This window comes from Pseudorca crassidens, chromosome 20 (genome assembly GCF_039906515.1).
Source record: "Pseudorca crassidens isolate mPseCra1 chromosome 20, mPseCra1.hap1, whole genome shotgun sequence".
NCBI lineage: Eukaryota > Metazoa > Chordata > Mammalia > Artiodactyla > Delphinidae > Pseudorca > Pseudorca crassidens.
The window spans coordinates 35596594-35616855 of record NC_090315.1 but is presented as its reverse complement, the minus strand read 5'-3'; the positions used below and the strand labels follow the sequence as shown (position 1 = coordinate 35616855).

The 20262-nt window shown below is 54.7% G+C and overlaps 2 protein-coding genes across 3 annotated transcripts in view; both read right to left on the bottom strand.

Annotated features, from left to right (window-relative positions):
- Positions 1 to 1073: 1073 nt before the first annotated feature.
- DRC7 (dynein regulatory complex subunit 7) lies at positions 1074 to 19257 on the bottom strand. The gene is made up of 17 exons (XM_067720387.1): positions 18965 to 19257; positions 18374 to 18548; positions 17208 to 17333; positions 16319 to 16513; positions 14432 to 14587; positions 13374 to 13592; positions 10762 to 10890; positions 8038 to 8110; positions 7043 to 7171; positions 6725 to 6853; positions 5496 to 5716; positions 4283 to 4498; positions 3449 to 3559; positions 3251 to 3361; positions 2181 to 2375; positions 1478 to 1617; positions 1074 to 1384 (listed from the first exon to the last, which is right to left on the bottom strand). Exons 1-17 carry the CDS (start codon positions 19255 to 19257, stop codon positions 1291 to 1293), a joined length of 2712 nt encoding a protein of 903 aa, XP_067576488.1. The 3' UTR covers positions 1074 to 1290.
- Positions 19067 to 20262, bottom strand: part of ADGRG3 (adhesion G protein-coupled receptor G3) — a 31495-nt gene continuing 30299 nt past the window's right edge. The window contains exon 12 of one of the 2 annotated variants that reach the window (XM_067720399.1): positions 19067 to 19195. In XM_067720399.1, the coding sequence (XP_067576500.1) occupies positions 19149 to 19195 (47 nt within the window). In that variant the 3' untranslated portion in view covers positions 19067 to 19148. Of the gene's footprint in view, positions 19196 to 19482; positions 19576 to 20262 lie in introns of those variants that run through there. The other variant, XM_067720400.1, reaches the window with a different exon arrangement.

The window sequence follows — 20262 nt, the reverse complement described above, 5'->3', positions numbered from 1 at the left end:
CCCGCCTCCGCCTCAAGATTTCCCTGCCCTCCCCTTTCCATCTCTTCCGCGAACCTAGTTTGCATTTTCAAAATTTGAGACGCCCTCCAAGGGCTGCTGCACCAATCCCTTTAGCAACCGTCCAGGGTTGACCAATCAGCGTCCGCATTATTGGAAAACCAATTCCAGGATAGCCAATGGGAACGGGACCTCGGGAGCAGCGTGACGCCTCGGACCTTCCATCTTGGATTGGAGCGAAGCGGGGACGAGGCCTTAGTCAGCACTTTGCGGTAATTCCTATTTCTTACCTTTGCTTGTGGGCGGCGTTTCCGTGCTCTGAAGACTTTGACGCCCCTCCCTGGCTCGGACGCCGGCTTGAATCCTCCACAGGAGGCGTAGAGGGAAACGGAGTCTGATTCCGGGTCCGAGTTAGTCGTGGAGCCCTGGATGGAAGCCCCTACGGCCTCGGCCTCAATGAATTGATGAGTCGGCTGAACCCTTAGGCGGACCACCAACCTGGAACCCGAGAAAGGCCGACTTCGTTTGGGACTCGTGGGTGGAGTGGGCTGAGGGAAGGGTCGTGACCCGCCGTGAATTGGGGCCGCTACCCACGGAAGTCAGAGGAACAGAGGCAGGGGTCACAAAAATGTCTTGGGAGGGAGCCACTGGAACCATGTTTAGAGGGATATCATGCCCATGAGGTCAGAGCTGGGGTTAAGACTTAGACACATACTCTGGACAAGGTGTATTTTCAGAGCTTTCAGTTTCTTGTCTGCAAAATGAGGGTCATCGCATACCCACCACCACCACCACCACCACCACCACCACCATCACCACCATGGCTAGGGTGGCCCAGCTCACAGAGTGGGAATGGCAAGCCCAAGGTGTGTGCCCCAGAACTTGGGGTCTTGACGCTACACTGCAAGGGACTGGATCCCAGCGCCTCTTCTTATCAGCCACTAATTAGCCATCTGTGAAATGGGGATGGCATTGCTGTATTAAATAAGCCTTGTAAAGGTGGTCCCAGGCCATAGATAAAGAAGGGAAGGAGAAAAAGGCTGGTGCTGGGGCCCGTGAACCATGAGGTACAAATGGCAAATTGCAAGTGTTTATTTACAGGAAAATCAGGAGAAGCAGGAACAGATGGCTGCAGGGAGGTGGTGCAGCAGCGAGGCCAGGTGCCCAAGTGGATGGTCATTAGCTGGGCATAGGGAGCACGTGGGCCAGGCTTTGGGGGAGGTTTCTTTCTCTGGCAGCTTCACTGAGGTCTCAGGAGGGGCAAAGGACCACAGGTGTGGGGACTGAGAAGCATCAAACAAAGACTTTCAGTAACTCCACCAGGCGTGGGTCCTTGTAGAGCTTTTCCTCCAGAGCCAGGTACTTCAGTGGGGCCAGCTCCTTGTGTCTGAAATCAGGGGAGGAATGAGAGGTGGTAAAGGCTTACAAAGCTAGTGCTCAAGGATCCTAGTGGGTCCTCTCAGCTCCTCCGTCTCCTCACCGATTGAGCCGCTGCTCCAGGATGCGGATGCGGAACATGGCCTGAGAGCAGTAACTCAGGTACAAGTCTTCATCCTCGGGCGTCAGGGTCACCTGGTTCTCCTGATACCACTGCTGCTGCTTTTGCAGCTCCTGGGTCTCCTGTGGGCACAGGGAAGAGAGAGCAGGAGGGCTGATGACGACTGACTCTTAGCCAGGCTGCAGGCTGAAATCCCTACAAGGGTCGGACCCGCTACCCCTACTGACAGGAGCCAGAGAAGCACAGGCCTGGAGCCACTGGGGTCTTGTTTAGAGGGATATCATGTCCACGAGGTTAGAGCAGGGGTCAAGACTGAGAGTCATGTGACTCTGGTCAAGGTACATTTTCAGAGTTTCCAATTTGTTGTCTGCAAAACCCACCCCCCCACCACAGAGCTCTTTGAAGCTTAAGTTAAGAGAATGCATGGGAACTGTGTGGTGTGTACCTGACCAACAGAAATGGGTCAAGGACTAGGAGCTGTTATAAGGCTCCATCCATCCACCCTTCCACCCAATGAACAAGTGTGAGGAAGGACAACTCGGTCATCTGGACACCCCAAGCACTGACATCCTCCCCCTGCCCCGATTAGTCCCTCACAAGTCTGAGATGGTGAGCAAACAGCCCTGGGCCCGTTTTCTGGTTGAGGACGCTGAGGTCCCCTCCCCTGCCAGGGCCCTGGCAGCACCTTTTCAAACCGGGCCTGGATGAGGTTGGCCTTGTCGATGAGCCGCTGCTTGAAGTCACTGAGGCACTCATCCTTGAGGCGCACGGCCTGCCAGCGTGTCAGCTTCTCTCCCGGTGGGAGCTGTGCCAGAAACGGGGCCAGGTAGTCCAGCTGGGCCTCCGCCTGCCACAGGTGCTCCTCGAGCATCATGCGCTCCTGTGGAGAGGGGGCCGGAGGGGGGGGTCATCTTCATCAACATGTGACCGCACAAAACCAGGCCTCAAACCCAGAAGTGCTTGAGGCCTCCGAGGGGCCTGTGCTGTCTCTTGTAGCCACGATTATTGGTAACAGCCAACTCTCGTGTCTCACGTGAATTCACGTGTCTCTACTTGAGCCCCAGAACATACCCAGCACTCAGCAGATGCTTGCTCAGTAAGTGGTAATAAAGAGTGGTTGTTAATGATGTTAAATCAAAAACTGCTGGTGAGTCCCTTTTTCTCTTCCACGCTGGGGCCTTATCTATGTCCTGTGTTGGCAGCCAGGGGCCAGTGAAGTTGGAGATGTGGGGGCCGATGCCCAGCCCTGGGAGTCTGAGAACCAGACATCTGATGCCCTGTCCTATCTCGCCAACCTCAACCAATTGGTTAGTGAAGGGGATTTAGAAGCTGGCCTCGAAAACCAAGCTGGGTCTTGCAACCTGAGGCGGTAACGTGAACGCCCTACGCGCAGGGTCGGATAACTCAGGCCTGAGGCCAGAGTCAGCTGTGAGAGCTACTGGGCCAGGCCGCGACCTCCAGGGAAGCCCCAGGTGGAGGTGGGCACACAAATTTCATTCTTTCCTCGTGCAGTAGAGGTTTTGGCTTGGCCACAGCCCCTGGAAGTGGGGGAGACTTGGCTTGCATCCTGAGTGCTCTCTGGGGTGACGCATGGAAATGGTCAGCTCAGCAGCAAGGACGACCACCATGGTGTCGATAACTTCATCCCCTATAAAGGGCTTTCCGAAAGAATCCCTGATCATCAGCACCCTGGAGGCCAGGGAGTGTGGCTGGGGGAGGGGTCAGGGAAAGCCAGGGCCAGGGAGCAAGGCTCACCATGGCCTCCCGATACTCCTTGCTCTTCTCGTTGCGCTTGGTGTCGTAGATGGAGATGGTCAGCACATGCGCTGCCTCCTCTTCCTCCCGAAGCTTCAGGATCTCCAGCACCTGAATTGGGAAGTGGGGGCGGACGTGGTGAAGACACACCCCCACCCCTGCCACCTCCCATCTGCCCACTCTCCCTTGGGACCCGACCTCCAGCTCTGACTCCCAAGCCTGATGCCTGGCCAACTTCTCCTCGTTCTTCAGCTTCATCATGGCCTCGTACTGGTAGAGAAGCTTCTTGGTGTGCTCCATGGGCTCCACCTGGAACAACCACCACAGTGACACGGAGAAGCAGCAATGGCTGGGGTTGTAGGCAGATTCTGGAGCCAGACCTCCTGGGTTCAAATCTTCCCCTGCCATTTTTCTAGCTGTGCAACCTCAAGGAAGTTGCTTAACCTCTCTGGGCCTGTTTCTTTCTTTTCTTTTCTTTTCTTTTTTTGTGCCGTGGCATGAGGGATCTTAGTTCCCCGACCAGGGATCGAATCTGTACCCCCAACAGTGGAAGCGCAGCATCCTAACCACTGGGACTGCCAGGGAATTGCCCTCCCTGGGCCTGTTTCTTCATCTATAAAAACACAGCTAATAATAAAAGAGGGACTGGAGACTCAGAGGGGCTAAGGAATGTGTCAGGAGAGTGAGAATCTGAACCAGGAAAACCAGCCCCGTGGAGGTGGTGAGATCTACTACAGCCTTGGTCCCAGGATCTGCTCTCGCCCAGGACTAGGGGGCAGGGACAATGAGTAGTGGAGGCCAGCTGGGTTGTCTTTCTTGGTGGAAAAGAGGAAGATTTTCAGAGGCGCTCAAAGAGAAGTATCCCACATGGGAGCTCTTGATGTTCCCAAGGGGCAGAGATGAATTTCCAGGCTGGGAACCAGGACTTTCTATCCCAGTTCTCCCAAGTTGCTGGGACAGGACAGAGGGCCCCAGGGCACTCTCCTCACCTCACCCCCACCTGCCCCTGCCCGCCACGGCCCCCAGGCGTACCTCAAAGCTGAGACACATGTCAGGCGTCATGATGATCTTGTTGCCCTTGCTGTCCCCCTCCGTGCGCCACAAGAACTCACGCTTGGAGGCCGTGAGGTGGTCCTCGCGGCAGTGATAGCGCAGCTGGATGCGCTCATCCAGCAACAGAAACACGCGCTCTGCCACGTCTTCATCTGCAGGCTTCGCAGGGTTGCGGGAGAATCGCTCTGTGATTTTCTGGCAGGCCAGAACATGCGTAGGATGGGAGGTGGGAAGGGATTTCTGTGCCTGAGCTGACGACAGCAGCAAAGGACACTCAGGGATGCTGGGGTCTGGGGTCATTTGGGGGGTCATGTGGAACAGCCCCTCCCAGCTAAACAATGGATCTCAAGGCCCCAGGGGTTCTCGGTGTCTGGCCACTCCAGCCCTGGATGGTGCTGGATTTCTTCTCTAGCTCCCTCCACAAGATGGGGAGCTCACCACCTTTGCAGGCAGCCTGCTCTACAGCTAGACATCCCTTACTGCTAGAAAGAGCTTCTTTGCTATTCAGACATTAAACATAGGTTGCAAATAATTTGTAATGATATGGAGAAAAAAATCTCACATTTTAATGTTAAGAGGGTGATACAGGAATTCTACCTATACACACACACACACACACACACACACACAAATCTTAAGTTAGAAAAGATTCTCAAAACCAAACCTATTAATATGTGGTAATATCTGAGAATTGGCATTCTGAGATATTTTTACTTTTTACATTTTTACATGTTTTCTACATGTTTAGTCACGAGTGTGTTTTTTTTTTTTTTGCGGTACGCGGGCCTCTCACTGTTGTGGCCTTTCCCGTTGCGGAGCACAGGCTCTGGACGCGCAGGCTCAGCGGCCATGACTCACGAGCCCAGCCGCTCCGCGGCATGTGGGATCCTCCCGGACCGGGGCACGAACCCGTGTCCCCTGCATCGCCAGGCGGACCCTCAACCACTGCGCCACCAGGGAAGCCCACAAGTGTGTATTTTTTATAACAGTAAGGAAATAATACCTCCCTGGCCCAGCGGCTGAGGGCACCATCTGGCATCGGACAGACCTGAGACTGTGTGTTTGGTAAAACTGGAAAGGTCGCTCAGTAAAGAAGTTTCCCTGGAGGGAGTCAGGGCTGTTCGCCTCCAGGGGTAATCTTGGCCCACCAGAGGGGGCGGGCACCCTGTCCCCAGTACCAGCGAGTGCTCACCACCACGGGCCGGGGGTTTGACTCTGCACTGTTCAGAGACAACTTCTTGATCCGGGGCCCGAAATTGACATGGCGGTAGGAGAGGAGGTCGGGCCGCCCTTGGTAGTACTCCGTCATTGTCCTGGGCGTCTCCTCCCGTTTGATCAGGCCGTCCACGCGGGCCGTTTCATAAAACTCCATGACGCGGTCCATCTCGGGTTGCATGGACGTGTATGAGTGCGCTGCCGGGGGAGGGGCCGCGGAGAGGGCTGGCTGAGCACTAGGAGCTCTGGCCCCTGGCTTGATAACCCGGCCCCTGGCCCCAGGGAGGAGCGTTAGTACGTAACCAGTGCCCTAGTGCTGGGTATTCAGGCTGCTTCCAACTTTTTTGCTATGATCAACACCATGATGAACGTCTGCAGTTTGCATTTTTTGTCCTTGACTGCTATTTGCTGAGCAGTAGAACTGCTGGTCAAAAAGCCTACATATTTTAAAGCTATTATTGATTGTTTTGCCCAACTGCTCTCCAGAAAAGTTGCGCCAGTTTGCTGTCATACCAGCAGTGACAGGGATTCACTTGCTCACACCTGGTAGGACCATTTTTTTTCATCTTTGCCAACATAAGGGTTGTAAGATGGTCCCTTATTGATTTAGTTTCTTTCTCTCTCTCTCTCTCCCTCCCTCCCTCCCTCTCTCTCTCTTTCTTTCTTTCTTTCTTTTTTTAAAATTTCAACCACCAAGCAAGGTTGGTCATGTTTTTAGATGTATATTGACCCTATGTTTTTCCTTTGTGAATTCTTGGATCAGGTTGTGAATTCCCAGGACGTGTTCTTCCCTCCCTTCCCAGCCTCCTGGGCTCGTGGCCGTGTCTGCACCTCCATACTTCTGCCCTCTGCATCAGTCTTGTGGGGACACTTGTTGGTTTTCTTGCTCAGCATCCTAACCCCTGTAAATGTGGCCCCCACTGGATGCCCGATCCCAGCCACAGCATAGGCTGCGGCCCTGCTTTGCCTTTCCTGGAAGAAACCTGTCAACGTTTCCTCGGATTTTCTGTGTTTCCCCTTACCTCCCATGTGTCTGCTTTGCCTAGGGAGGAAGAGGCCCTTTCTGTTGCTTGCCGCCCAAGAACCCTGTCAATACGTGGATGCTGGTTCCTCCCACTACATGCCAGCTGCAGGGAGGCTGCTCTAAGGAGCACGTGAGGCCCCCAACCTGGGCACCTAGCTGGCCTAGCAGTGGGGTCTACGCACCACGCAGAGCCTGGGGGTGGCCCGGCTTGAAGTAGTCGATGTTCAGGCCCGTGACCTTGTTTATGTGCTTCAGCTCCAGCATATCCTTCCGGTTCTGGAACCACTCCTTTATCTCCAAAATCTTGGTACCTGTAGGCCCCAATGCGTGCTTGAAGCAGCCAGGCCAGCTCCCTCAGCCTCCATGCCACCGCTCCCAGCACACGGAGGCCAGCAGGGCCCACACTCACACCAAGAGAGGGGCAGTGACATGACCGAGGTCACGTGGCGTGTTGGGGGACCCAGCTCTCCTGCTCCCCGCAGCCAGGGCTGCCCCCTTACACTGCAAGTCCTCGTAGGTGGTGAGGCGGCACACAAGGCCGTTGTTGTTGAGGTACGGGGCCCACTTCTCCAGCCTTGCCCTCTTGTACTGTATCACCTTCTTCCCATTTGGGCAGCGGGTCTCGAACGCTGCAGACACAGAGTGGGTTGGGGTCCTTCCTCCCCAGATCAGGGGAAGGGAGGGCCAGCTCCCCCAGCCCCCCAGCCACTCGTCAGCCTCTGTGCACTGTGCTGTCTGCAAGGCTCCTCCAGCCCTCAAACCTGCTCCATGGAGGCACAGGAAGAGTCACCAGGGGTGGCTCCTGCCCTGGACGAGATCTCAGCTTGAGCCTGACCACACCACACTCTCACTGCCAGGCCTTGGCTGGAAACACCATCCCCTCCTGCCCTTACTGGGCTGACTTATTCTGATCCCTTAAAACTTAGTTCCCATGACCTCTCCTCCCAGAAGCCCTTTCTGCCCCCCACCCCAGCCTCCAACCCCCTGGGTTCCCATGACACCCTCTTTAGCCCTTCCTACCCTGTTGGGATGGCCTGGGCCCTCCCCATGGGTCTAGGCACTCCCCCACGGGAACCTCAGCAGCCAGCAGAGGTTGGCATGGGGCACAAGCGTGCCTGTCCCCCTGCTTTCCCTGCCTGCCCCTTTTTGGTCCTGAGACCCCCTGTGCCCTCTGAGTACTGTGCACAGTCTCCTCCTGGCAGAGTGGGGTGAGGGATGGGAACAGCTGTGTCCTGGTCCTCGGTCCTCCATCACCGGCCACACTCCATCATCCCGGCTGGGTTAACTGAGCCCTGTCCTGTATGCCAGACTGGGGTCAGGCCCCAGGCTGCAGAGCTGAGTGCGTATGTTGAGAAGGAAAAAATGAAGAGGTTGCAGCAGAAAGCAGGCCATGGGGGTGGAAATGAGGGACCAAGGCAGCCTCTGCTGGTATCCCCCTGTCTAGTTGTTGCCACAGACATCCCCAGAAGCCCGGAAACGAGTGAAAGTGCAATACCTTCTGGGGAGATCTCAATCTGCTCCACCCACGAGCACGGCATGTCGAAGCTCTTATCCTCATCCTCCTTGCCCTGTTGGGAGAAGTGGGGGTGGGGTGGTGGTTCTGATCAGGGCTGGGCCGTGGACCCGAAGTTACGGTCAGAGCCTCTGCCTCATCCCCCAGGGCCAAGCTGGGGTGGCTCGTCAGCTCCCCCAGGGGAGCCCAGAGGTCTCGAGCAGTTCTGACCTGGCTTGACCCGAGACAGGGGGGAGAGAGGAGGAGTCAGCTCCTCCCTGTACCCACCTGGTGCCCGGCGAGGACAGCAACACCCTGCCCTGCATGCCCTACCTTCCCTCTGTCAACAGAGGCACGAGGAAAGCCACAGGCCCTTCATTAAAACTGAGGCTCGGGCTTCCCTGGTGGCGCTGTGGTTGAGAGTCTGCCTGCCAGTGCAGGGGACGCGGGTTCGAGCCCTAGTCTGGGAGGATCACACATGCCGCGGAGCAACTGGGCCCATTAGCCACAACTACTGAGCCTGCGTGTCTGGAGCCTGTGCTCCGCAACAAGAGAGGCCGCGATAGTGAGAGGCCCGCGCACCGCGATGAAGAGTGGCCCCCACTTGCCGCAACTAGAGAAAGCCCTCGCACAGAAACGAAGACCCAACACAGCCACAAATAAATTAATTAATTAAATTAAACAAACAAACAAACAAACTGAGACTCAAAGCAGTTAAGGGACTTGCCCAGGACCCCTAAGCCTCAGTTTTCTAACTGTAAACTGAACCCCCTGGGAGGATTGACTGATAAATGTACATAAGGGTTTGGGACACTGCCTGGCTGCCCTTATTATTTTTCTTTTTGAGCCTAGTTTCCCCATCTGGCAAATAAGGCCTGGTCTAGACAAATGGTCCTCAGGTTAGGTAACCACAGAAACTTGGATAAGATTTTCTCAATTTAAAACTTTTCTCCCCACCAAATTGCTCAGACCTCTGACACCTGCTCAGCTAATCTGTTCACATTTTGAGGCCAGCAGGGGGCGCCAGTGCCCCAGGATTTACTGCACAGGGGAGGAGGCTCTCTGGTCTCCAGACATGAGGACGCTGGCAACACTCAACACCATGTGCAGGTGGGTCTACACAGCTATGCCAAGCACATCACACCAGTGGTCTCACTTTGTCCTCAACCAGTCCCAGGAGGTAGAACAGAACCACTTTTGAGAACCCAGACTGTCAAATCCCAGGTTCAAATCCTAGTTCTGTCACTTACTGCCTGTGTAACGTCGGGTACGTTACTTCACCCCTCTGTGTGTAAGTCTTCCTATCAGTAAAATGGGACATGATAATACTAGTACCCACCTCGCCAGGTAGTTGTGAAGACTTAGACAAGTTAATTTAAGTTAAGCACCTACTGGCACTGAGAAAGGGGCATATGCGTGTTACCTATGGGCTGAATTGTGTCCCCTCAAAATTCACATGTCCTAACACCCAGCACCCCAGAATGTGACTATATTTGGAGATAGGATCTTTTTTTTTCTATTTTTTTTAATAAACATTTATTTTTGGCAGCATTGCTGCGTGCGGGCTGTTGCGGCGAGCAGGGGCTACTCTTCGCTGTGGTGCACAGGCTTCTCATTGCAGTGGCCTCTCTTGTTGTGGAGCACAGGCTCTAGGTGCGCGGGCTTCAGCAGTTGTGGCACACGGGCTTAGTTGCTCCGCGGCATGTGGGATCTTCCCGGACCAGGTCTCAAACCCGTGTCCCCTGCATTGGCAGGTGGATTCTTAACCACTGCACCACCAGGGAAGTCCCTAGAGATAGGATCTTTAAAGAGGTAATTAAGTTAAACTAAGGTCATTAGGTTGGGCCCTAATCCAATACGACTGGTGTCCTTATAAGAAGAGGAGATTAAAACATAGACACGCACAGAGGGAAGAGGCTGAGGACCCAGGGAGAAGGCACCCTCTACAAGCCAGGGAGAAACCAACCCTGCCGACACCTTGACTTCCAGTCTCCAGGGCTGTGAGAAAATAAATTCCTATTGCTTAAGCCACCCAGTCTGTGGTGCTTTGTTTTGGCAATTCTAGCAAATGAATACATCACTTATTACTACCATGAATGTAACCAACCCCACTCCCCCATTTCACATGCAGACGCTGAAACTGAAGCTTCCAACATTTAGGAAGTTTGCCCAAGATGTCAGAGCCAATAGTGAAGGCCTCTGGACTCCTGACTTCCACGCACAGGGCCTCATGCAGACCTGCCTGACGGCCCCTGACTAGGAGATCAGAGATGACAAGGCCAATGCCCGTCAGAAGGGCTGACTGGATGGACAAGAAAGGCCTGGAAGTGTGTGTGGAGGATCATGGTGACCACGCAGGAAAGGCCTGGATGTGAGGAATGGCTGGCCCTGGGGCTCCCCTGGCTTGTGGAGAGGGTCTTATCGCCCTCCTCCAAGGGGCATGTTCGCTAGGCGCAGGGCAACCCCTGAATGCAAGTCCCAGCCCTCCCCTGCACCACTGGGGGGTCCTGGGCAGGTCACTGGACCTGTCTGGGCCTCAGTCTGCCCACCTGTAAAACGAGGGCATGGCCCAGGCCCTTCTGCTTTGAGGAATCTATAATTGGTCTATGTGGACTGCCCCCCACGCCATACCCATACACGTGGCGGGGACATGTGTCAGGCTGGCCCGAAGCAAGACAGGTTGTCGAGTCCCCTCCACTCCCCGGCCTCCAGCCCTCAGAGGCTCACCAGATTTTCCACATCATCGTCATCGTTCATCCCGTCGTCCTCCTCCTCAGTCAGGGACAGGAGAGGCTTGTCAGTCTCCAAGAGCAGGTACTCCCACCTCACAGGGTCTCCCAGGTCAAAGACCAGGTCCTGGTGGAGGAGGGGATCGCTGAGAGCCCTCCACAGTCGCCACGCCCCCTCCTGCTCCATGGGGGGCAGGGAACAGCCACGCCCAGGGGGAGAAGGCACCAGGCTGGGTCTCAGGGGGGCAGAATGTGGCTCCAGGCCGCCTCTGAGCGTCCACACCTGCCCTCCTCATCCCCGCAGGGAGACCGAGGCCCCAGGGGGGCTGGGACTCCCTTCCTGTGTTGGTCTCTGTGAGAGACTTGGAAACTCTCTGGCCTGGGATGGCCTGGATGTGGAGGTCAGTCTACATTGTCGGGGGAGAGCGGCACCTGGGCAGTGTTTAGAGCAAACGCAAGCCAGAGAGATTGTACAGGCAGGGAAATGGCAGGTTCATCTTTCTCACCCCGTGCCAGCAGGAAGGGAACTAGACATGCACGCAGAAGAGGGAAGTGCGAATTTCTCTCCCCTGGTGTGGGTCCTTCACCTATTTTCAGTCCAGCCCACCTGAGCCTGGGCTCACCTGCCAAATAACTCCCAGCAGGTGGGGAGCACCATGTCCCCGTCTACCTCCCCGGGGTGGTGTGCCCTCGCTCCCAACTCCAAGATGGTAGCTGCCCACAATGGTTTCAACATGAAGCTCCGCTGACACCAGTCCTAATGCTATAGTCCTCACTGTCCTGAGTCCTGGAGGGCTCTGCTGGGAGGTGGGAGGGGTACACGATGGGGGAGGGTAGTGAGGGAAAGAACTGCTTGTAGATTTAAGAGCCAATAGTCCAGGCTTCGTGGAGAGGAATCAAATTACACAGACGTTTGAATTTCTTAAAATCATGTCCTCCATTCTGTCACTTTTTTTTTTTGGCTGCACCGTGGGGCTTGTGGGATCTTAGTTCCCCGACCAGGGATTGAACCCGGGTCCTCAGTAATGAAAGCTCGGAGTCCCAACCACTGGACAGCCAGGGAATTCCCCATTCTGTCACTTTTGTAAGTAGTAAGCGGTAGTTAGATGTTTTGCTGCTTTATCTTAAAGTTCTATCTCTATAGGAAAAGCATAAACGAAGGGACAACTACGACATCCCAGTCTCTGAGTGGTACCTCACTCCAAGGCCATTTCAGGGTTCTTTGAAGGGGACTTCCCTGGCGGTCCAGTGATTAAGACTCCGCGCTTCCAATGATGGGGGCGCGGTTTCAATACGTGGTCAGGGAACTAAGATCCCACATGCCACGTGGCGTGGCCAAAAAATAAATTAGGAAGAAAAAATATCAAGGTTCTTTGAAGGAACAAAGCAACCACTCCTGTGCTCATGGGGCAGTAAAAGTGACAGCCAGTGTCACGGTCTCTTTCTTCGTGCCCTCACTTGGTGATGCAGTACTGCCCCTCTGGCCTCACTTTCCCACCAGGCCACCCTTCCATCTTCATCTCATTACTTCTATTATCCTTGATATAAATTTCCTCCACCTGGCACTGGTACAGGGTGTGCTGGGGGGAGGCTGAAGGAACTTCCACCCAGAAGAGGGCCAAAGGAGGACTGCAGCGGCCTGCGAAGGGCTGTTATCCCTCAGAGGGCTCTGACCACCGTGGCGGCTATGAGCTTGGGCTCTGGCGGAGGTGGTCTGGGCTCTGCCCCATCTGTGTGGTGAGGAAGACGTTCTTTCTCTAAAATGACAGTAACGCTAGCTAACCTTTACTGAACAGCATGGGATTATTCTAAGCACCTACCGAATGTTATTTTCCACAACCCTGTGAGGTCGTTGAGGACTGAGCCACCCTGGACTCAGGGGCTCAGGGAGGCTGGGGGCTGGCTGTGTCTCCTTTGCTGAAGGCAGGTGCATCTGAATGTGTATCAAATCTGCCCGCCTCCCACACGGGGGCGACAGCAATCCCTTGGAGATGTTCACTTCGGTATAGGGGGCGAGGGGCCCAGGACCTACCTTTGGGAAACTGGCCTGGTTGTAAATGGAAGACCTTGGAAATAACAAAAGAGCACAGGACTTGGTGCCTGGAGCCTGTCTCTCTTTTTATTTGCATACAGCTCAATGAATTTCCATAAATTGGGTGCACCCAGGTTCCCTGCCCCCGGATCAAGAAACAGAACATTGTCCAGACCCCAGAAAGTCCCCTGGTATCCAGTTACAACCTCCCTCCAACTGTGTGCACGTATTTTCAACTTCTGTAAATGGCACTGAGTTTTTTATACGTATGTATGTATGGAAATTCATTGAGCTGGACGTGTAGGATGAGTGCACTTTCCTGCATGTGTATTGCACTTCAATACAACATTTTAAAAAAATCAGATGAACTAACAATCCACATTTTATAAGAATATACAAACCAAAAGAGCGACAATAATCATATTGAAACGATTATGTATGGGCAAAGGAGTGGGCCCTGGGCACTCAGCTACAGGGAAGGTCCAAAGCCCTCCTGGCCTGGTGGCCAGATCTCCCCACAGGTCACACCTGCCTTCACCCACTGTGCCAGCCATACCCGCCCAGGCCCCGCCCAGCACCTTGCAGCAGTTCCAACAGTCCTGCATGTTGACCCAGTAGTTCTTGTGGTTCCAGAGGCTCTCTATTCCCAGGAAGTTGTCGTCTTGGGTGCTGTAGCTGCGTGCAGTGAACGGGTCAATGAAAAAGCTCTCGGGCACCTCGCGTTTCCCCGACAACACCAGGACCCAGGAGTGTACCCGCAGGCCATGCAGGGGGTCGGTCTTTGCACTCTCCTGCTCCTGCATGGAAAAGGTGGGTGACCATGAGCCAGATGGATGGGAAGGGGGCCATCAGGGGCCCCCTGGGGCTGGGGAACTGGCGAGAGAACTGAATGCTGATCCACACTGCGCTGTTGGCTGGCTTTGTGGCCTTAAGGACATCATCCCACCTCTGAACCCATCTTCTTATCAATAAATTGGAGGATCTGACTTGACCTGTGGTTTACAAACTTGACCTTTTAGAGCTCTAGGGTATCTGGGATTTACTGTCTTTCCATGTTGTGATTCTGGGTGAGATTTCATCCAAAGAAAGATAGAGGGACACCATGTGGCTTCATTGTCTGCATCCCTCTGGGCAAAGGGTCACTGTGCCACGTTCATTATTGCATCCCCAGGGCCCGGACTAGAGTAGACCCTCAGTAAATACTATATGGAAGGAAAGGAAAGAAGGGAGGGAGGAAAAATAGGTGAGAGGGATGATGAGAGTGTGGGTGGCTAGAAGGAGAGATTGGAGGATGGATGGATGGAAGGAAGGATGGGAGAATGGATGTAGAGTGTATGTAGGTAAATCTTCAGTGAGAGTCTGAACAAGGACACCAGAACTGCACAGCATAAAATGAGTTGCTTCAGGCGGCAGAGCTGTCTGATGTTAGAACTCTGTCACCAGAAGCTGGCTGACTACACTGGGGATTCCCACAAGGCCGGGCAGAGGTGGGGGGTGGTGGAAGGTTGGAGGAGGGGATTTGGACCTGGGGGCCCATAAACACATCCCTTCGTGATCCGTGTCTGTTTCCCCATTCCCAGCAACCCCCCCTCTGGAGCTGAGTTCAAGGGTTGAGGGCTGAGGATGGCGGACCCACCGCGAGGCGCTCCCCCTGCTTCAGCCGCTTCTCCTCCTCGGCCTTGACTCCCTCCTGCCTTTTTATCTCCTGCTCCCGCTCAAACCTGCTTGTCAGGTCCCTGGGCGGTTTGACGGCGTACTTCTTAGGTGGTGCCTTTTCCTCCTCCTTGACCATCTGTCATCCAACAAGAGAAAAAGGGTCAGCAGCCCTTAGTGGCCCGCCTGCACAGCTGCTCCCGGAGCCTGCTGGCTTTCTGACCCTGAACGTAGAAAGAGCCTCAGCTCCAGACCTGTGACCATGGGCCAGTCCTCCCACTTCCCTACCCACAGGCTCTTCTGTAAAAGTCACTGAGAATAATGAGAACATTTTCCGCAGAGTTATTCTGACAAGTAAAGACAGGAAAATGTCCGTCTGAGCTGCCCATCCGGGCAGGAGCTCAGGAAATGCGATTTCCCCTCTTCATTTCCCACGGCCTAGACTAGCTCGATCTGGATCTGATCTAGAAAGTGGGACAAATTGCCCGGAGTCAGATTTTCCAGATTTTGTCACTGCAGGATTTCATATGTTGACTTGAAGTGAGAGTTTACTGGGCTAGGAAAGAGAACAAAGCCTTCGTGTGTGTGCGTTTGTGTGTGTGTGTGTGTGTGTGTGTGTGTGTGCGCGCGCATGAGTGCGCACGTGCATACAAATGTGTGCTAGGTGGCGAGAAAAATGTCCAGGAAAGGACACCACAGAGGCTGCATAAGGGGGCCTATTATGAGGAAGAAATAGTGAATCTCCATGGTTTAGAGTCAGACAGACTGGGCCTTAGCTCCCAGGTCCCCAGTTACCAGCTACGTGACTTTGGTCACAAAAATTGTTTCATCTCGACACACTCATCTGTAAAAGAGAAGTGATAATTCCTACCACGCAGCGCTATTGAGAGGAGCAACCAAGTCAATGGACATGTGAGTTGTTTATAGACTGGAACGCTCTCAGCATCCATTAGCTATTGATATCATTTTCATAATTAAAATTTGGGCTAAGAGGCCCGTATGTGAGTTCTCAGGCCTTTGGAGCCAAAAGCAGTGATGGAGCTTTTTTATTCCATCCTTCTTGGGGAGGTGGCCCTGAGAGAGCAGGCAGGGCTCTCACCTGGTACCTCCCCCTCCTTCTCCGCCAGACTGCAGCCCCGGGGGCCCCAGGTGCTCACACAGGTGTAACACAGGTGCATGTGCATCACGCCGGATGCTCCAGGCCCCTGGATCCTCTGCCCTGAGCTGCAGACACCCGCTGGGGCTTGACCCCGATCACAGAGTCCTGGAATCAATCCAGTTCATGAAAAGCATTTCCTGCCAGTAGTATGGCTATTTTCCAAATGCAAAGAGATGCTTTTATGATTCCCACAGTTAAATTCACTTAAGAGTGTTGTGTTCACAGCAGCCTCGGGTCATTACGGTGCTCTCAGTCAACTAATATAAAAACACAACCACCAGCTGCTGGAGGGCTGGTGAATTCTGTACTGTTAAGAGGTCCTTTTTACCTGGGAGGGGGAAATAAAAAGAAGTAAACGTCTGTTTGTCTGCATTTTCCTTATATGAAAATGGCTGGATGGATTTTTATCAAATGCATAGGATAAATTTGGAAGAATTTGGCTTAAGGTATCAGCCATACGGCATTCACAAATGCGGGGAACACAGTAGCCGAAACTGAGTTACAACAAGGGGAGAGGAGCAGCCAGTTTGGAGAAATGGGCTGTGAGTATTAAGATGCCAAAGATGGAGAAACCATCAGTGGTTTGAAATATGAACTCCTGAAGGGCTGCCTGGCGATGGAGCTGGGGCAGGGGCGGAAGCAGCAGGGACAGGTGGCTTTAAGGGTGGCGTGTCTCGCGCGATGCTGAGGGCAGCATAAGCCCGGCCATACCTCCTTGGGCTTCACGGTGAGTGGGCACACCTCCCGAGTCAGGTCCATGTGGCACAGGTCCTGCGAGCCATAGCCGTAGACGCAGTAGGCATCGTAGCCGGCGCCGAGGAGCATGGAGCAGAGCAGCGTGCTGAAGTCAAAGCAGTTGCCCTCCTGGTACTTGAGCACCGTGGTCGAGGAGTACAGGTAGGAGGGCTGGGCACAGCCAGCTGGTCAGCATAGCCACCCGGTTGCCCCCACCCGCCCTCCCTGCTCAGCAAGGGCTGGGCGCCGGGGCCAGGGGGCCGGCTGGGCCCCACCAGGGCTCCTCCCCTTTGTCGGGTTAGGGAGCCTGCTAAGAATGGGGTGAAAACCACAGATCCCGTGTCCATAAAGTGCACTCCAGGTTTGCCTAGAATTGCAAGGGGCCATGGACTTCCTGATGGGAAAGACCGTCTGGGATGTAGAAGCTTCTGGTCTGTGGCTCTCTGATTGGTCATTTTATGGTTTTATTCCAGAGTTACCCTCACCTTTTACCTCCATCCTTCTCTTCTCTCTGTTTCTCAGCTCTCCACTGTGTACGTATCCTCATCTCCCTCCCTCCATTCTTAATGAGATTGAGCTGGTCAGAAGCCCAGAGATGTGACCTTGGACCATGGGCAGCAGGCCCTCCCCTCTCTCACCTTCCCCACCTCCCGAAGTCCTGAAAGGAAGACTCTGAAGGCAGAAAGAGGCAAAGCAGCCCAAGAGGTGGGAGCCCGGGGACCAGGCTGGCTGTGTGACCTCAGGCAAGCGGCTCTCTCTGCCCAGACAGACTCATGGGCTGTGTCCTGAGGCTGGCCAAGCCTCCTTCTCCCGACCCGCCTGGCTTCCCATCTCAGGCCTCATGGCAGCCCCAGGTGGTGCTTACCGGCTTGAGGGGGTCGGGCAAGGGCACCGCGGACAGGAAGTCTGAGACAAACTGGGCGCAGGTGTCCCAGTTGTAGAGCTCAGGGTAAGGCATCAGTGTGGGCCGGATGGTCGTGCTCACGAACTTCTGCAAAGGGAGAGACCACAGGTCCTGGGGGGAGTGCTCCACCCGGGAGGAGACCATGGTGCTCCCAGGAGGCCGGGGGCCTCGAGGTAGGGAGGCTACGGCTCTCTGGCCTCAGGCTCCTCCTCGGTGCCTTGGGAGTGGGAGGAAGGGATCTCTCAAGGCCCTTCTCCCCAGATCTAGAATAACCCCATGCTGTCCGGGGTGCAGTGATGTGATCACCACCGCCCCACTCGGTGCCGCCAGAGCTGCACCACCTCCCCGATCCCCCAACAGCCCTGTGAGGCAGGTCCCGCTGACCGATGAGGAAGCCGAGGCTCTGCGAGGTGAGCTGACTTGCTCAGGTTCACAGTCAGTAGCAGAGCTGGGTCTGTCTTGACCACCCTGGGGCTGGGGGCCAGGCCTCTGGGGTCGCCCTGTGAATTTGAGGAAGGCCCCACCTAAGGGGCAGCCCCAGTGCAGACCCCACTGACGGCAGCAGGGCAGATGCAGGCCTGGGGTTACCAGATCCAGAGAAGAGGGGACTAGGGATCTGGACGGGAATGGCTGAGTTTCAAATGCTGGCAGCTAATACCAGGGTGAAAAATCACCAGGTGGGCCAGATAAAACAGTCTGTGAGTCCCTGTCAGCCTATGGGCTGCTGCTTTGCAACGCTTGGATTCGTCCCCTGCCATGCCATCTACAGGTGGGGAAACTGAGGCCCAGAGAGACTCAGGGATGTGCCCTGGGTCACAGGGCGGGAAGGAAGGAGGCCAGCGCTTGGGTCCTGGCCCATTTTTGTCTTATTTCTCAGCTTTTCCCTGCATAGGGCTGGCCTCGGGGGCCGGAGACCGCACTGCGTGTCTGGCTGCCCCTTAGGCGGGGTGTGCCGGCTCCAAGCCACCACAGGCCCCCAGGGCTGACTCACAGCAGGCCTGCTGGGGCCTGTGGACATTTGAGTTTATGCTGCCCCTGAAATATAAGCTTTGACCCACGAGAGGTCTGTGCCTGGCCCACCTCCCTCCACCCTCTGCTCTCCAGCCCCTGGCCCTGCCCAGTCTTACAGGCACGTTGCACTCGTTCACTGGGTACAAGAAGAGGGGCACGCGGTCCGGGCACAAATGGCTGTACTGGCGGGAGAAGTTGTCTGCCACCTGCAGCAGGTGTTCCTCCTTGGGCGTGTTGCTTTGGTAGGAAAGGGGCAGCTTGGAGGTGTCAATAGCATCCTTGGTAAAAGTCCTGTGTCCGTAAGAGGGGTGGCATCAGTGTGCGTGAGGCTGGGCCTGGCACACAGGGAGCCCTCCATCCACCTTAGCTGCCTTTGCTCTATCCTGTCCTCATTAAATCCTCACCACTACCTAGGAGGGAAGTATCATTCTTATCAGCTGCCCTTTTAAACAGATGAGGGAAATGAGGCACAGAGAGTTTGAGTGACTTGCCCAGGATCACACAGCTAGGGAGGGGCAGAGTGGGGACTTGGACCAGGCAGCCTGAGAGCACAGCCCTCACTCCTAACCACCTCCTTCTAGGTCCTGGTCCTGCCTCCCAGCCCAGGTACCACCATTCTGCCCGGCTCTCCTGCTGCCTGGCCCTGGTCTGACTCTCACTGGGGCTGCTGGGCCAAAGCCCCCACCTTCCCCACCCCCGGCACTCACGAGGGCTTCTCCGGGATGGAGACCTCAATCTCCGACAGCTTCCTCTCCAGGTCTCTGAGCATCTCCTGCGTCCTGGTGGTGTCCTCCTTCCGCACCTCCATCGGCCTCATCATTTTCTTGGCCCTCTCGGCCCTCTCGGCCTGCTCGGCCCGCTCGGCCTCCTCTTCCTCCTCCACTTTCTCCTTCAGGACCTCCATCTGCTGTGTCTCCGACTGTCTAGAGATGAGGTCTCTGTAGGAGGAATAAATGCACTCTGAGTGGCCGACTTCAGACCAGGAAGGAGCCACCAACATCACCTGTGTCCCTGGGCGGAGGTTTTAGGTGGTTTAGATCACGAAGGGAGGAGGCGAGTCCCTCCTAAACTTCCTTTCCATCAAGGAGAAAGTCTCCACGTGGTGCTAGCACACCTGTAACACATTTCTGACATTTGCAAATTGCCCTTTAAATCCGACAGCGCAGGTCACAGACTGAGAGCTATTGTCAGCGCAGGAGCGGGTAGCTCAGGCTTACTAACCTTGCTTTGTTTTCTGTATATTTATTCTGCCAGTGACCTTCTCTTTCTGGCAGGTGATGTTAATGCTGTATGGATAACTGTAGTATTATGAAGTTTCCTATTAAATATATTTATGAAGTCCAGTAAGTTTAAATTTAAAGAAAATTATTCATAATAGTAAGGAAGAGAAAAAAAAAAGAGGTAACATCACCAACTTGGAACACAGAGAGGGCAAAAATGGGGCTGCCATTAAGGCACCTGGACAAGGGGCAGGTGGGAGTGACACAGCCTCACTCTCCTGGCCAAGCCCTGTGTCAGCTCTCAGGGTGGGGGACCTCTGTGTGGTGGGACACACTGAAATACCATATGTGCTTGTGTGCCCTAGGGAAGCCCTTTTCAGAGCCCAGCCTCACTATGGTGGACCAAAGATCCAGTCCCCTTGTAATTTCCGAAGTGATAAGAACACCAGACGCGTCTTTTTTCCTATTGCGGCAACTCTGGGTGAGCCCCTGGATGGCTCCTGGATGGGGATATGTCACCAGAAAGACCAAGCCGTGATTAGAAGCTTGGAATTTTCAGCCCCTCCCCCATCCTTCAGAGAGGAGAGAAGAGTGGAAATGGAATTAATAATTGACCAAGCCTACATGAGGAAGCCTCCATAGAATCCCAATAGTAGGGGGTTCAGAGAGTTTCCAGGTTGGGAAGGTGACGTCCTGGGAGGATGACACATCCCAACTCCACAGGGACAGAAGCTCCCGCTCTCAGGACCTTCCCAGACCTCTCCCTGCGTATCACTTCATTTACC